Source organism: Anser brachyrhynchus (genome assembly GCF_964034855.1).
Source record: "Anser brachyrhynchus genome assembly, chromosome: 3".
Classification (NCBI taxonomy): domain Eukaryota; kingdom Metazoa; phylum Chordata; class Aves; order Anseriformes; family Anatidae; genus Anser; species Anser brachyrhynchus.
In genome coordinates this window covers 89,036,019-89,053,763 of record NC_137696.1, presented here as the reverse complement: position 1 = coordinate 89,053,763, position 17,745 = coordinate 89,036,019, and the positions used below count along the sequence as shown (strand labels likewise).

At 38.4% G+C, this 17,745-nt stretch overlaps 1 protein-coding gene and 1 long non-coding RNA gene across 2 annotated transcripts in view; both read right to left on the bottom strand.

Annotated features, from left to right (window-relative positions):
- Positions 1–17,745, bottom strand: part of ME1 (malic enzyme 1) — a 180,988-nt gene that overhangs the window by 22,192 nt on the left and 141,051 nt on the right. Inside the window, exons 7-9 of the mRNA XM_080585663.1 lie at positions 14,884–14,993; positions 4,850–4,947; positions 2,974–3,087 (exon numbers count right to left, since the gene is read on the bottom strand). Of these exons, the coding sequence (XP_080441789.1) occupies positions 2,974–3,087; positions 4,850–4,947; positions 14,884–14,993 (322 nt within the window). The remainder of the gene's footprint in view (positions 1–2,973; positions 3,088–4,849; positions 4,948–14,883; positions 14,994–17,745) is intronic.
- Positions 9,067–14,855, bottom strand: LOC308192283. The gene is made up of 2 exons (XR_013948696.1): positions 10,177–14,855; positions 9,067–9,310 (listed from the first exon to the last, which is right to left on the bottom strand). It is a non-coding gene; the product is annotated as an uncharacterized lncRNA (long non-coding RNA).

The following is a 17,745-nucleotide window of genomic DNA, read 5'->3' as shown; positions in this document are numbered from 1 at the left end:
GGAAAATGAAAACACAGCTGTACTTGAACAATTAAAAACCCACAAAGGAAAATTCAGCCTCAAAAGCCTACTAAGTGACTTCGTGGCAGCTTCTGGGGCTGGGGGAGGGAGAAAAGGTGGAAGCTGTTCATATTCAGGCCAACAAAAGTTTCAAGGTTATTTTTCTTTGGTTTCTACTAGTTACAATGCTATGCAAAGCAGATGAAAGGAGAAACAACGATTATAATCATACATTGCAAAATTAATGATCAAAAGACAGAATTGAATAAAAACAATGTAAAAATAATTTATTTGGACAAAGTAATTGCTGAGTCTTTGGACGCTCTGTTATTTCTCATACTGCTAAAGCAACAGCCCAGAATATTTGTAGGACTGAAAAGATTTCCCTGTTTGCAGTACACTTCTTTGAATCAGGCAGTTTTTGATAGGACAAATCTTAAGGGACTCTCACTGTACAGGTTTCCTTGATAAACCTTGATAGCAGTAAAAAATAACAGTCAGTTCAGTTTACGCAGAAGCTGTTAACAGGTGAGCTATTTTGTGGTTTGACACATCTTCTCTTGGCAGTACTGAAAAGGTTTCTGATAATAGAACCCTTCCCATTGTTCGGTTTTCTCAAAAATATTCCCAATTCTTTTATCTCATTTCTAAGCGTTTGGAAAGTTCCTCAAGTCTTGCAGCACCTAAAGCCAGAATAATTTCCGAAGTGTACCTAAATAAAGGCATCCCCTCTCAGGCCAGAAAAGGAATCAGGAAGAGCTTAATTATTTACTTGCTATAAGCATAACATCCTGGCAGCTAAAGCACAAGCTTTAAGAGGCTTAAGTTGTATTTCCTTTTTATTTGGGGGGACTTTTTTTGTGTATTTTTTTTGGGGGGGGGGACATCTAGCTACAGAGGAAAGCCAAGATGAGACTTGCAGAGCCCTCAGCCAAAGATGAGTTTCCTCCTGCCCAGCTCAGGCTTGGCACTGAAGTGTCCCCAACATCTAGCTCCAGCTGGCTCTGCCATCACGTACACCACAGCTGGAAGTGGCCACCCCTTCTCAAGCCCCTCCAGCTCTGCCAGACTTGGAGGCCGACACTTCCAGGTCTTCCAGGACAACCAGCAATGACTCGAAATGTGCACCGTCGGCTCCCACCGCTTGCATCAACATCTGGTCCCAAATTCCAGAGCAAGCCAAGTAGTGGTCAGCCCTAATCTGTCTCAGACAACTGTTATGTCTGGCTATCATGAACAGTTCACAAATATTCTCCAGGCAGGACATGAAATTCAGTGGACTGCTTTTTGGACAAAACCCAAGTAAAGGCCCACCAGAAAGAATAAGCAGAAAAAAGGAAGGTACAGACCGTGTAAGTAACTGACTGGTTTTGGCCTTGCTTGAGAGCACTGAAGCCAGAAGGTGGTGAGGAAAGTATACCGTCACCAAAGTACTGAAAATTTGGAAACTGTGAAGGGAGCGAGGTGCTGGGTACCAAGAGCAACAAGCAAGGCTTCTTGGCTGAGTAGCAAAAGAGTAGCAGCAGGAGGGAACAAGAGCGAGGGAAGAAGGGCTTCCTAACCACCCCAGCAGGACAGCCACACTACTGAGACCTGGTTTACTGCTTTAGGGCTGTGAAGCTCTTCTATTTCTGCTCGTGTCTGTCAATTTTTGTAACACCACCAGGAGGTGATTTTAGCCCAGTTGTATTATTTTTGTAATCATATTCCTGGACTCTACAGAGGAGGAAATTGAGCAACGCATCGTTCTTGTTAGGCAACCTCTAAGTTTCAGCAGCCACAGAAGATACATAGGCCTTCACTCGTCTGTGTTTGGTCTCAAAGCATGTTACGATTATTAGATGAACACCAAAAGCATAAAAAACACTAATTAAAAAAACAAACAAGCAAACAGAAAACCATCTGTATCTTACACAGTACCAAGTTCCAGCTTTCTTCTGTACCTGATCAGACTACTTTTATGGTATCCGGCAAGAGGTGTCCAAGATGACCTTTACAGGATTTTCCCATCTCAGTGCCTATGATCCCACTATTTTCTCTGTATCAGGATGAGTGAAAGGTGTTGTGATGCTGTTTAATAAACCAGCACAGATATTGACTGCAGAATGCACGCTCCTGATGCAGTCATGTGAATTACAAAATATCCTAAATATCAGAGAGCTAAAGAACACAGCACGAGTGTGCAGTACGAACAAAGATCACCATAAACAATGCTAACCAATATGTAAGGTGAAAAAGCAAAGCCAACGAGCCTTTCATATATTTCTTTTAAGTAGCTCCCAAACTATTAAATACATAACCACCTTTTAAAACATACCAGTTTCTTTATTCTGGCACATGGAATACATATGTTTCTTTATTTTGGCACACAGAAGGAATGAGGTAAGGGTGACTGATGAAGTCTCTCAGCAACTTCAAATTCTGAGCAGTGTTGATAGCACTGCAGACCACAACATCTGCAACATGAGCTATATCACTGTGCATAGAAGCTATTTGATGCAATACATCTCAGTTCTCACAGAAGGATGACATGTTTCCAACACCAGGAAAATATTCCCTTCAAAAATATTTTTGTTCCTTTTAAAAGAATCTTGAATGCTATCTTAATAGCATATATATAAGCATCCTCATACAAGACTGTGCTTACAAATAATAATTGTGTTAACATGGGAAATATTAAACCCACAAGTTGAACGTTTCTTTCCTTACATATCATTTTAATGAACTGCTGAAAAATTCTCTTTATTGTGTGATCATCCCTAACAGAAATGGTGCAGGAACTCCAGGCACAATCACACTCCCCTTGAAGTAACAGGGAAGTCTGTCATTCATTTAATACGCTTTAGAAAAGAAAAACTGCTTGCTATGTCAAGAGGGAGAAACTGCTGTAGTTGCTTTTACAAAGAATATTCTCTTGCCTTTATCTACACACTGCAAATAACTATCATTAAGTTTCCAAGAAAACTGTATTACCTTCACTATCAAGCCCTTCGAGTCAACCATCCATATCCTTTTGACAGCTGCATCTTTAGATACTCCTTCTTTTTCCATAGCCATGACAATGAGGTTTGCTATCCCCAGTGCAGCCTGAAGGAAAAAGAAAAGAAGCATATGAAACTAGAAATGAAAGAAATCCCTTGCTGACTTGTTTCCTCTAACCATTATTTTAAATAAATTATTTAATTTAACAATAAAATTGATTTTTTTTTTTTTGTGAAGTAAATACTAATATTTGGTAGTTAGAAACCATACTGAAAGGTATAGATAAATTTTGACAGCATTTGCAGTGTGGACAGCATAATAAACAAACTCTAATGTTAAAACTAACACTTATTCCATATAATACCAAAATAATTAATATTCTTTCTTTGAAGTTTTTTTTGTTCATTAGATTTTTATTTCACAATTTAAATCAAGGAAAACCACACTCTGCATGCCAGAAAGTAAAATACAGACCTAAAAGAATTTTTGCTCCTTATCTTTCTTTAAAATGTCCATCAAGAAGGTAAGTCTCCTTTTACCTACTGTTCACATGTTTTGTAACTCTAGACTTGGCTGTGCTCCCAGTAAAAGCAGGGGCAAGAAAAAAATCGCTTATCAATATTTTGCTGAAACGTATCATTCTTACTGGATTTTATATTTCATCCAACACACCAAAGACAGGTATAGATTGAGAAGCAGGCAACAAAATGAACCAACAGACCACTCAGTATTTTGGATTACTAACTCATAAATTTTAATGGGGTTGATTCTGATTCTTGTTCTTTATTATTCAGTTTCACGGAGAATCAAGTGAGTGAGATTTCCCTATTTCTACCTAACAGTTGAGAAATAGGTAGTTGTATTTAGGAAATACATAGTTTATTCAGAAATGAACTTCCAATGCTGGAATGATATCTACCGTTACCTCTTTACAGCAACAGGCACACTGACAATACTATTACTACAAATAAAGTAAATAAAATAAAAATAAAAGTTAAAAATAAAATAAAACATTAGACCATGGATTCATGTCTGTTGAGTATGGAACAAAAACAGGGGAAGGAACTTTAGAGACTGACAATCTTGATGTAAAAATGTGTTGAGATACACTAGACAAGGATGTAAATAATTCTGAAAATTACAGACCTGATCTCAGTAGCAGCAAATTTTGAATCTAATTAAAAATACCTGGACTACACAAAGCCGAGTTATTCTACTGCACCTATCAAGGAGTTTTGTAACTACGAATGATATTTTTCAAAAGCCTTGGGACTTGGGACCCTCTTGGGACTGCAGACTTACCTCATCTACAATGTGTCTGTCATCTGGTATATAAGTATAGCCTTCGCTTGCGTGTCAGTAGCTTAGAAATTTACATTGAAAAACTAGTATCAAAAAATAAATGTGCATTAAAATCTTCAGAAATAGATGATCTTGACATGCAGAATACTAAAAAGCTGTATTTAATGACAGGAAAAATCAAAGGGGAACTGCTTCTTACTAAATAACACTGACACTGGTGAATATTTTACTTAATTTCCCTTTGGCTGCCTTTGGCTGTTTATTCATCTTTCCAAAATTTTTTGTTTGTTTATATTGAGAGCAGTTCAGTAACTTACAGCTGAAGAGCTAAAACCTGAAGTAATTAAGAATGGATCTCCACAAAATTTCTTATAAAAAATATGAGGCCTCACTGGATGGTCAGAGAAGACTTTTTAAAGTTTATGTTCAAATTAAAAAACAACTTTTAGCAAGCTTTAGTGATCATTCCACTCATTTAATCTTCTTGTGAATTCAATACATATAACTTGAATAAATATTAAGAAAAATTTTCAGATTAGAATTTCTGCTGTATAAAAGCACATACCTCTCCAGCTCCCTGGAACAGCACTGTGTGATCCGATAACCTGTTCTTAGTGATACGCAGAGCTGCAAGAAGACCTGCAACAGCCACAGATGCAGTTCCTGAAAAAAAAAAAAAAAAGTTTATCTTTGATTAGTCTGGAAACAATTGCATTGATTAGGCATACATTTTAAATATTTTCACAGCGTCTTTCAGCTAAAAGATACAAATACGCAGGCTAATATGAAAATATTCAGTGGAACTGGAATTTTTTGTACTTTGTTTTTAGGAAAATAAAATGCAGGTGGGAATATCTTCAGAGTTAACACTAAAATATGGTTGGTTGATTCTACTGAACAGGTGTCAAGACTGGTGCAATCAAATTGTTTCAAAATATTCTTGGTACTATCTTTTTCTGGAGGAAAGGACAGGACGGCCCAGAAAGAAGCATTTTGAAGGACTCCAGATACTGGAAGTTAAGGATGGTCTCATTATCGGAACAGATATCTGCATTGATCCTACAGGAGGCAAAAATTCTTCGGAGTTCTTGAGAAATGGAAATCCTGTGATGCCTATAAACCTTCACTTCTCATGCAGAGGTTGTCAGAGTAGATGAGCAAATTGCGAACGTTTACAGAGAAGCCAAGGGAACCAAAAGAATAGGACCAGCTTATTTAAGACACTGACTCTCCTATTGCATCTGAAAACCATCAAAATTCCAGTCCGCTGTGAAAGGGGTTTAAATTCATCAGCCTCTAAAACATTAGAAGTACCTTTTAAATCTATATTTGAGTTACACCACAGGAAAAAAAGGTTAAAATTTAGTTTTATGATTTAGCCTGTAGAGGCCTTTCTTCTCTAAATCAAAACTACAGAGAATGAGAATTGTCTGTCTTTGAATAGAAAGATTTTGGTCCTCATCGTGAGAAACACCTAATAATAAAAAGCAGGGCGATAAAGGGACCTCAAGCAGGCATCTAACCCAAACTTGTTCACAATGACAGGATTAACAATACCTCCTTTATTTCTGACAGATCTTTGTCTACCTTGTTTCTGTCTCCTTCTGAGAATCTCTACGATGTCCTCAGTGAGCTATTTCAGTGCTTCAATATCCTTTTTGTTGAAAATATCAAATCCAAATTTTTTCTTCTTCTATCTTAGCCTCTTGTCTTACCTATCGTTGGAAAACCTGACACCGTTAGCTGAAGACTAACGGTGTCACAACCTGCTTTTCTTACGGGGAACAATCCCAATTCTTCCACTCTTTCAGAAAGTTATGCTTTCTGAAACGCTCATCACTCATGTCTCTCCTCTGGACTTTATCCATTTGGTTTGTATCCTTCTTGAATTGCAGCACCCAAATCTACACTCATTACTTCGGATGAATTGTTGGCACTGCTGGGTCTAGCTGCCAGTTTCTGTCATGCTGAAGACAGCTGTAGTCACCAGCGCCTGATATCTGGCTATTCAAGTCCACAGACCAGTTACACCTTCTGCCCTGCCAAGCCCACTGGGAGAAGGAAGGCCTTCTTTCCTGGATACCAACTCCAGGTACCCAGCTTATATGTTTCACACGTTGTCACTTTGTCATTGTCATTAAAGTCCAGGCACAAATGGACCAGAAGAACCCTTATTCCTGCAAGGAACTTGGATCCGTTAAATATTGAAAACACGCCCGAGAAAGCAGATCAGTTATTAGCAAATTCACACATAAAGACATCCTACGGACAGGGATAGGGTGGTGAGGTAGGTGATGCCAGCATAAAAGTTTTGCTCAATGTGTTTTTTTAAGAGGTGATTCTGAAGAACCAATAGCAGACAGCACTGATTTCATCAGGACTGAAAAAGCCGTATCAGCCACTAACAATTAAGGGTTCCAAGTGGAAAAATGGGTTTCAACACTCCTTGAAGACTTATAATGCCCACCTGATTCACAGAGAGCCAAACCACAGGAATATGATTGAGGGCCCTAAGAATTCCCCCTTGTTCAGTTCTGGGAATAAGAAGTGAAGTCTTCTTCAGGCAGCGGCTGTCATTGACTGACCCAAGGCTATAAAGAGATTCTGAGAAGCCTGAGGTAACTTGTGAGGAGATCTGCTGGATCCTGAAAGTCTGTTTTTGATCACCATGGCACTAACCGAAATAACCTACAAGCCACCTCATTGCTTTTGAGGGGACAGCTCACGTTGCTACAGATTTTTTCCTTCAGAAGTGTGAAATAGGTATGACTAACCTTCCAAAAGCACCTGGCCCAGAATCTGCACGTTGGACATTTGCCTTCAACACGCAGCTCCCCTGCACGATGTGCTTTTGCTATTCACAAGTCTTTCTCACAAGCAAAGCCAAGTTTAAAACTCAGCTGGCAGTAACCTCAATGCTAAACTCCAGAAGATGCTCAAAACAGGTCCTTATATTGTGGGCACACAAACTTCTAAGTGTCAAACATGGGTTGCTAAGGATCTGAAAGAACAGTAGTAGTAAGAAACCCAGTCTTGGGTAAATCTCTCCTTAAAAGACATCATTTGTGTGTTGAAAGCTGGCTTTGAATCAGTGGCTTATAGGATGGATTATCTAAGTTTCATAAATGGTTACTTAAAAGAAAAAAAAATTAGTAAAATTTAAGAAAATGTTTTAAAGATAGAAAGTTTGTTGTAGAGTCACTTTGCCCACCTGAACAGTTCAAAAAAGTGTCTGTAGAGCTTTAAAAAAGTTTGTTATGTGCTTTGTGATTATGACTTTTCCCTTCGATCATCAGGAATACAGGACACCTTGTTCTTAGCCCACTTAATGTTTAGACCATACAAATTTGTCATTTTTAGTCATTTTTATTACTTGCTCAGAGCTGAGATCATTTACTCTCTTCTCCTGCATTTCTTAAAAAAAATAAAATAAAAATACTAAATGGTTTCTCTGAGGCACGGCTTCAGGAACACCAACTGTCAGGCTGAGACACTTCCCCACCACAGTGTCCAAGAGTTAGCTTGGTTCTTTCCCAGACGAAATTAAGTCTTCCTCTGGAAAGTGCCAAATTGGCAAAGGCCAACAATGGCAAACCAGAGAAGTCCAACCGCCTTCTCAGTTTCCCTTGGTACTCTACCAAACAATCCTCATAACCTTCAATAAAACCCCATCCTCTCTTTGGATGCCAAGTGCTTGCTTCTATTTTGTTACACAGCTGTGTTTGCAGGAGTGAAGGAAGAAGCTGACATAACACGGCTTATCCCTAAAACCATTGATCTGGCCTCCTGAAAAAGAAGTCTGTTTCCAGCCCCTGAAGTCCCTTCTGTCAGGCAGGAGATGGCCACAAGTCATGGCCGCCTCACCAGAAGTGCTCTTGGAGAGCTGAGGAAGTGGCTCTTCAAGCCACTTTCTGGCAATGGAGGAAAAAATGAAACCCTGTAAATTTATAGTGAATGGGAATGCTGGGATCATGCTTATCTTCATGGCTGATGTCCTGCTAGGGTTGTTAGCTGGAAAAATGAACAGCGATTATGTATGAGCAGTCAGAGACTTTTACACATTTTACTACAATACCATTTTGTGTTTTAAGGAAAAAGAGAAGAGATACGAAAAAAATGAATTAAACACTTTGTTGAAAGTCAACCAAATTTTGTGTCAATTATTTGCAAGGTATGTGAGTTATTGTTACCCACATGTTCATTATCAGCACAATTCAGAATAAATTTTAGGAGAGCAATATATAAAGGTTTTTGTTGCTCATGAATCACCATTTGTACAGAAGAACTGCTCTAAAAATGGTATTTTAAAAGTACTCTACGTTGGTTTTATTCAGCCATTTGACTCTAGAAAGCATAATGACCCCGTTTATTAGAGCACTGAATTCTCTATCACCGCTTGCTGCTGGCAGTGGCTGTCATCACTCCTCATCAGCAGCTTCCCTTATTCATTCCTCATGAAAGAGGGGAAAGCTGGCTACGTGAAAGGCAGATCTGTTTAACCGGAACTGCTCTGACTAATGGCATGACCTTAAATTTCACCGTGAATACCGAGTCGAGTTTTTGAAAAGAATCAAAACGCAATTCACATCCAACTGCCAAAGCCCAACCAGTTCTGGTGAATGTTACGGCTCAGAAACAGAATCTCGCTGCTTTTCCTACTGTCATCGCTACATGAAGGAGAGAAACTTCTTTCCTTCCCTCTCCCACAGAGCATAGGTTAAACCCACAGTGCGCAGAATAAAATGGACACTGTTCAAAGGTATTGTTTTCACAACATTTCTAGAAGAAAAACCAGAGCAGGTTTATTAAAGGAGAGTATTTTTCTAAAGAGGTGTCAATTTAGATGCAAAATTTCAAAGTGCACTTTTTTTTTTTTTTTTTTAAAAAAGTCTTTGTGTTCTGTCCAAGATGCTCTAGCCTTGCTTGGTACTGTAAGCAGTATCATTGAGCACAAATATGTCACAGGAAATCCTAGAGACTGCAGCCTTTTAGGGTTGGCACAGTGTAAACGCTTTGGAGCAGTCTTCTTTCAGCAGATGTAACAATTAAAGAAAAAAGGAGGGAAAAAGCCCCAAAACACAAGGATGGAGAAGTTATTTTTTATTGCCTGCAGTTTAACTTGAATGAGAAATAAATGGCTTATGGCACTGAAGAATTTGTACGTTATTTAAAGCTTTTTGAAAATGTAATCAAATATGAGCATTTCCTTCATGTCATTTTCTCTACATTATCTTTAAAAGCCAGCAAACAGAAGGAGAGGAAGCTTTGTAGCACATCCTAAAATCTGAATTATTCATTCTTGACTAAAATATTAGGAAGTGGTAAAACTAAGACTCCTATTTCTCAATACACAACATAATGGAAATCATATGTCAACAGTGCCATTCTTCCAAATAACACACAGTGCCAGAAAAAGAAAATGCATTCCCCTCCTCTACTCCTTCTGGGAGAAAAGACGAGAGTAAATATCCTACCTAAAGGGTGTGATCTCATTTACTAGTGGGGTGAAGGCTGTGGGGAGGCCCTTTCCAGACTCATCCCCAACATGCAGCTTGTTCAGCTGAACTCCCATGCGATGGCTTTGACTCCTCTCCACTCGCTTTGCTTCCCTCCCCTGAGCACGGTGCAGCAGCAGTGCCCGTGTCCCTGCTCTCAGTGCAGAGGTAAGCAAGGGCTGAAGCAACCTAGCGTTGCTGCAAAGCAAAAGGCCCTTCATTTAAAAGCTGGAAGCTCTCTCCTTGCCATAAGCTGGCTTTTCAAAGCTTAACACACACAGGGCCTGATGCTCTGCCCCACACTGCAGCACAGAGTGCAAAGAAGGGAAGTTTCCAGGAAAGGAGAAATGGAGCCTTTTTAAAAGAGCAAATGTTTGGCATCTTCAAAAAGGGATACAGCATGAGATAAGGTCATCAGGGCCCTCTGCAGGTCACCGGGTCCAAGCATGGAGTCTCAGATGGGATAAGGTCATCAGGGCCCTCTGGAGGTCACCGGGTCCAAGCCCCTGCTCAGGCAGGGACACCCAGCGTAGGCTGCCCAGGACCATGATGAGAAAGGATTTTTCTTCACCCACAACGAGAAAAAAAATGAAACGGGAATCCTCGTATCTGCACATCCTTGTATGTGCACAAAGAAAAGCATACAAAACCTAAAGCAGGAAATTTACTTGAAAGCATGTTGATTTCAATGTGAATTTACCACCAAGTAATGGACAGTTGATGTCATGAATATACTGGAAGAAAAATACATTTCCCAGAACCCTATAGCACATGTCCTGATTGGATTTCTATTTTTAAAATTTAAAAAATCCCAAGTTCTTTTTCACCTGGAAGTATATTTTACCTCATATTAGGAATGAGTTTTTGTAATCTTTATGCTTAGTATCAGAATTTCAGACATGATATCAACATTTGAGCTATTAGATATCATATAACAAGCACTTCCCAAATTTTTGGTCAGAGAACGTATTTGACCCCCGTGCCCATCACAACAACAAACCCCAAGCCTTTTTTTAAATTTGATTTCAAGGACTGGGATTTCCAGATACTAAATGAATCATTTCCAATGTTAGCATTAAAAATAATGAAATGTTAAAAAGGAGAACTTTTGACAGAGAAATTCAGATTTGTGAGAATTGCACTGACTTAATGTTAAGCTGGTCATAACATAACTTTCAGATATAATTTTCCTAATTATTCAAATGTCAGCCTGCTAAAAACTTAGCGCGTATGTATGTGTTTAGATCAAAACACAGAAGCGAGAATTAAAAAAAATCTTAAATTGCATGTGTTCTACATTTTTATTTAAGGTCTGTTGTTTTTAATAAAATGTTGCTGCGATTAAACAGCACAGCTGTTAAAAACAAATGACATCTGAAGTCATGGTGGATGCTGAAGTTATTTGCATGGAGAAAGTACACTGTATTGAAATTATTTTTGTTGGCATAAAATACAGGTTCTGTGCCCACAATGGAGGGAAGCACTGCGCAATGAAATCGGGCTATAATGCCAAAATAAAAACTTACAGAATTATACCGCACACAGAAACGTTTTATATAGATTGACTTTTACTGCAAAAGTTTGTCGCTTTCCATTGAGGCAATTTTAAAATACAGGGGTGGGGAAAATCGAAACAATTAGCTGAAATAATTGGCCTGTATAGAGGCAGAAAGGCTAGAGAAACTTATGCCACCATTTCAAATTAGTCCACGTCTGCAGTGACTAAAAACAACTACCGTGTGATGGGCGTTGGGAGACGCATGTAAAATAAATGCACAGCTCCTAAGACGTGGAAACTTGCCTTAAGCCACTGACTGTGCTTGAGTAGCAAAAACGCTTTCAGCAGGCACACCAAAACTCAGATGGGAGTGGAAAGGGAGCGCTACAGCATCCCGTTCTGCCAGCAGCTAGGTTTTATAATAGCTACGAAGCATTGCTCCGCGTTGCAGAGGCACTCAGGAGTAAGGCGTGAAGCCACCCAGCCTGCCACAGCTGCAGAAACACAACTGCAGGCACCCAGGTTGCTTCCGAGCTCATACACCACCTGCCAGCTGCTCAGGCGCTAAGCAAATGGATTATGGATTTTAGACTCTGCAATTCTGAACTTGCACCTGTGACTTCTTCTTAAAGAAGTATTAAGAGATTTGTCCATCATCCATGCAGCAGGGAATGGAAAAGGTTAGTTTCTCCAAGGGGATTTTCAGCCTCCTAAACCACGGATCCCATCCTGCCTCCTTCCAGGGAGGCTCACCAAGCAGAGAACATCTTCCACCTTAAAAAAACAGCTTGGTTTTGTGACACAAGCCCTGATTCATTTTCTGACATTGGTCCATTCCAAGGCGGGACTTTGAGAGAGAGAATAAAAAAAAAAGTCTCATATCTTAAAGAAAATTCCACTCTGTCCTTATGGTCCTTCCTTCCTTCCTAAATATATTGGGAGGCGACTAAAGTTATCAACCTAATTTAAACGAGACATTTAAAATTTTTTGTAAAGCTTGACATTAAAGTATTTCTCCCATATATGAAATTGCTATCAAAAACATGCCAATGTTGAAGAATGCTCTCAAATAATTAGAGAGCCAGATAGATAAAGGGATTTGTTTTGAAGGTTTTCACTGACTCTCATTTCCGAAAACCATATCCTCCATGTTTCAGAGAAAAAAATATGAAGCAAGTTGACCTGTGGTCAGAATAAAAACAAGCAAGAATCCAAGAAAATAAGTATTTTTTTTGTAAAGCAACATCACTGTTATTGTGACCATAAAAATATTCCAAAAACATAAATATGAAGAAATTATCATAATGGAAAAAATCAACACCCATCCAAAAAACCAAAATGCTCTCTAGAATGAGAAAGCTGGAGTAATTTCATCATTCTTTCTAATACAGAGCTATTGAAGTCGGTCACAATCCTTTTTCCTTGAGTACAGAATTGGGATATAGAAAAAGTCACAAAGCTTTTTCCAGAGAAAAAGATGTGAGGGAGACAAAACTGTTTCCAGAAATTCTTGAATGTGCCTACAGGCTACCCTTAATGGCCAGTACTTAGTGATTTTATATGATCAGTGTTGGCAGACACTTTGGCAAGTGCTCTGCAATGGCATCAGTTAGGGGCATGGCCCTACAAATAGCTCCGAGCTAACGGAAAACAACTGCAATTGTCCAAGTTACTACTTGCTAATAGGTATTCAGCTTGCCATATTTTCTTCATTTTTTTTTTTATAGTGCCTGGAAAAAGTCAGGATCGTATATCAGCTTTTTAAAGATTTGAGATGCGTTAAGATATCACTAAGATATATAGGAATTCGTTGTCTGGCTATCTTGTGATTGTGAAAAAAGCTGCAAGTCTTTCTACGAAACATCAGAAAAACTAATTTATTTCTATCCTTAAAATAGCTTTGGCTCGTCACATATTTGGACTAAGAGAAACTCTGTTTAATGTGTTGTACAATCACTATCTTTATAAGAAGACGGCAAACAACAAACAAAATTCTCCTTGCTTGCTTCTGTTGTCCTTATGCTGCCTGTCAGGTTTACTGCTCTAGGAGTAGAAAGTATAATTTGGAAACAGAGAAGGCCAGTCTTTGAAGTAGCCTGGAAAAAAAATCACACCATTTAGAAAAGGAGAACCTCTAAGAAGGATTGCTGAAGAAGTTAGTACCATCTACCCTCAGTAATGTTGTCAAGGTGAGAGATCCTTAGGCTTTATAAACTTGGAACAGAAAGAAGGAGAAGGGAGAAAAGATAACTGGATCTATATTTGGTCATTATTCTACTGCCACGTTAGGGGAAAAGATGACTTCCTACAAAAAAGATGCTGAAAGTATTTATGGAGATACGAGGACAAATGTCAGAGCTGGAGCAGGCTAAATGCATCTGCTTTCACCTGCTGGAAGCTAAACAAGCATCAGGGCTGGAGATCACCAAGAAATCCCAAATATCATTCATGAAAATACAAGAAGACTCCCAACCACAAGTTAGATCACAGAAATTGAATAAATGTAAAGACTCCACGTGACTGCACTTCTAAGGAATGCATGAGTCCCTGAAATAGAATGACTCCGGAATGACTTCCTAAAAGCTTGAGCACCTAATGCTTGACCTGAAGTGTCACTGCAAACTGTTAGAAATGAAGAGGGTTAAATTCCCATTTTTGATCTCACCAGTACAGAGGACCTCCCTCTACTCATGAAATCATGAGGGGCCAAGAGGCAGTGAAAGGCACAGGGCCTACCCGTGGTGCCTCTCTCCAGTTCTGAACTCAAGTCTGCTGGCAGGGATGGAAGTAAGTGTGCTTAAGTTCCTAGAGAAAGTTATTTTCCAGAGCTCTTTTTCTAACAAGAAATTAGACACCAAAGGAGTAGCTTGTCTCTCTTCTTGGGAGCGAAGGTACATATGAGGCCTATCTAGGCTGAGCATGGAGGCAATCCCCCTCACTTACAGACCTAGGCAAAACCCCAAAAGTCACATCAGAGCCCAGTCAAACAGGCTTTGCCTTCTGCTCTTGACTTTCCTCATCCTAGGTCTTTGTTCTCATCCTAGATCTTTTCCTTTTGCCCTCTGCTACAAATGACTCAGATGGGAAAACAGTCATTTTCCCTCTAAAATTGAATGCAGCCCTGGGAGTGCAATGCAAATCAGAAAGGTCTTTAACTGAGTTGTCAGTTTAAGAACTGAAATAAAGTTTGACATTTACCAAGAAAGCTCTGTCACACAGAGAAACAGTGGACCAGTTGTCACTGGAGTGATAAAAAAACCTGAGGGATGTACAGTCCAGGCTCAAACTTTGACATTTTCCCAAAGATCTGAAGTTAACGATGTATACGAGAAAGCTATTCATACACTGAACTATTAAGAAAAAAAAAAGAGTGAACATCTAAATAAAGCTTGAGAGGGGAAGTAAATGAGGGGAAAGGTTAAGAGCAAAGACAGCTCATCATAAAGCCATGCTTGAGGAAACCCAAGGCAAAATGTGACCCCATAATGGACATCCTCAAGTAAAATCCTCAGGAAAATCTGTTTTTTTTTTTTTTTTTTTTTTTTTTTTTTTTTTTTTTTTTTTCTGACTTAAAAGCATCATAACAGAAGAGAAAGAGTTTATTACCTTGAATGTCATCATTGAAAGTGCAATACTTGTTACGGTACTTATGCAGGAGGCGGAATGCATTGGCATTAGCAAAATCCTCAAATTGAATGAGGCAGTTCATGCCATACCTAGAAAGACAAAAAAAAGTGCTTTAAGTTAAGAACAATACATAATTGTATATTATAAAGCTATTAACATTTGCAATCAGATTTTAAATACAAGTGTAATATGATAATGATATAATATGACATCTACTGATACACTTCTGTGATATTCTGTATCTTATGTAAATCATCTAGAAGGAATAATTGGAGTACCAATATACTTTACTCCTAAATTAAGATTAAAAGATTAGAGGAAAATGTTCTACAGACATCCCAGCAGATCTCTCTGCAGACATCTCAGCAGAAGCCTTCATTGAGTGATCAGCTAATGAGTAAAAAAAATAAAATAAAATAAATGGCCCCATAGGGAAGGTAATAAAGAAGTAAGAATAAATCCAAAGAACATGGATTTTATTTTAATGTTATTATGCAGGTCAGCAGCACATCACTCATAAGGCCATGCTTGACTATTCTTATTATAGAAGAAACATTTAGCAGAAACACTGTTAATCCAGACAAATGATAAACATGTGAGAGCATGTTAAGGAAGGAAAGCAATAGCTGTAAGTTTCAAATGAGTTACACTTGGTTAATATACACTAAAATTTTGTGTATACACAGAAATGAGGTTATCTAAATGCTGCATCTACTGTTTGACTGGGTTGTCAGAACTGATTGTCTGATATGAATACTAAATGTTTCTTAAATAGTACGCTCTGATCAAAGTTATCGTGCATTTCAATGTTTTCTCATGCTTTTAGCCAATGAAAGAATTCAAACTGGAATTTCCTAAAGCAATTTGAAACCTTCAGTATATGCTATGTGCATATAACTGTATTTTGAAAATATAGTATGCGATTGCATCAGATGAACTACTTAGTCATATTAGCTAAATTATACGAGACAGTTCAACTGCATGGATAAGTACCTTTTGGTGAACCTTGTGGTAACCGTCTCAAGGTTAATGCCAATTATTTCATTTCTTGGAAACAATTTACTTCTTTACAGGCACTACTGACCACAGAGTCAAAAAAGAGTTTTTAAAGAGATTACTTGACTCCCTGATCTCCGTGGTTTAATGTACCTTCTCTCAAACTAGGGTCCACAGCAACTGCAGACGAGCATTTGCAAGATTGTGACACCTTGCTGCCTTGCACCCACTGCATACAAAAGCTGCATCACCAGGGAGCCATCAGCAGGATTTTTCTAGTATACTTAGGTGCCTACGTTGACTTCATCAGGCATTAGGCACCTTGGATACACCTAAAATCATCTAAGAAGGGAATACAGCAGTTTTGTTGTTTTAATTCTGGATGTTAGATTCTTAATACCTCCTATACTCATATGCCAGTGTCTAATAAATAAAAGATTGCCCTGGTGTGCCAGTAAGGGTACTTCTTAAATGGAAGTCACATTAATTTAGTATTATTATTATGCATCCTTCAGTCCTTAGACTTGAGTAAATTCCAGCTCAGAATATCTTAGCAACAGGAAAAACAAACAAAAAACCAAACAACAACAACAAAAAAACACCCTAGAATACCGAATGTCATATGTGAAAAAAAAGTACAACTTGAATATTTTAAAATTTAGGGTCAGTACTAGAACTGCCCGTACAAGTTTGGCTCTGGAAATACCATAAAAACTGGATCCCACCCTGGAATAATATTACACAAAAGTTCTTAAAAAGTGTTTTAAACATTGGTAAACCTAATGGCAATTTGCACAGACTAAGGGACCATCCATTTGATTAAAACTTTTTAAAAGTATCGAAATAAGGTTTTGCTATGAAATTCTTACTAGGACAATTGCTGTGAGTTATGGTTTGTAATTTTGTTATGAAATTATTATTAGAGACTAACCAGGCAAGATCTCAAGCATTTCCTGCTTCACCCAGGAAAGCAATACATCCATATACCGAGCAGTTCACTATAAATACTCTACTCCAATGGTAATTGAGTTTTCTTTAAACTATACATATGTTTGGCAGCCATGTTAAGCAAAGCCATCAACATAGAAAAAGCAAAAAATAAAATAAAATCCTGTGACTAAATTAACTTCCATGGAAATCACATATTTACAGCCACATTACAATTAGCCAGAACAACTGAGATTCCACTGGCAGGAACTGCAATCCCCGCTGAAAATAAATACATCTTCAGGTTTTACGGAAAAAACTGGACTTCTTCAGCAGCATAATGACAGGCAATCATTTGAAAGGGAATCTGGCTAGTCAGTATTTGAGTACAGTAGATCACCACTGAGTTCATATAAGAAAAGAAACTGCAGCTACTTTTCAATAACTAATTTAAATTTCTAGCCCTATTCAGTATCTGACATGAATTTCTGTGATTCCATAAGGATCCAGGAGCTGACATTTGGATAATAATTTGAAACTAATGAGATTAACACTCTCAAGCCCTGGAACTTGGTTGGAAGTCTTTTTTCTGATGTCATTAAGCCAACGTCTGTTTCTTTATTTTACCATATATAACATTCCACTTTCTCATCTGCATTTGATTTTTCTCTATTTTCTAGACACATATCAAAACTCCCCGTGAATTATATTAAATTAGAGTCCCTGTAGAAAGCTCTCACTCTATACTCGGCACACTACCATGTAATATGGAACAGTAAATCCCCGGCGTTCCAGAAAATCCCCTTGCAACAATGAATTGGCCACGAAGGTGCCACACTTTGTTCTTGAAGAAGTGACCACACCAAAACTGCCACCAATTTCTAGATCGATTCTACTGTGACTTCCATTTTACTATCA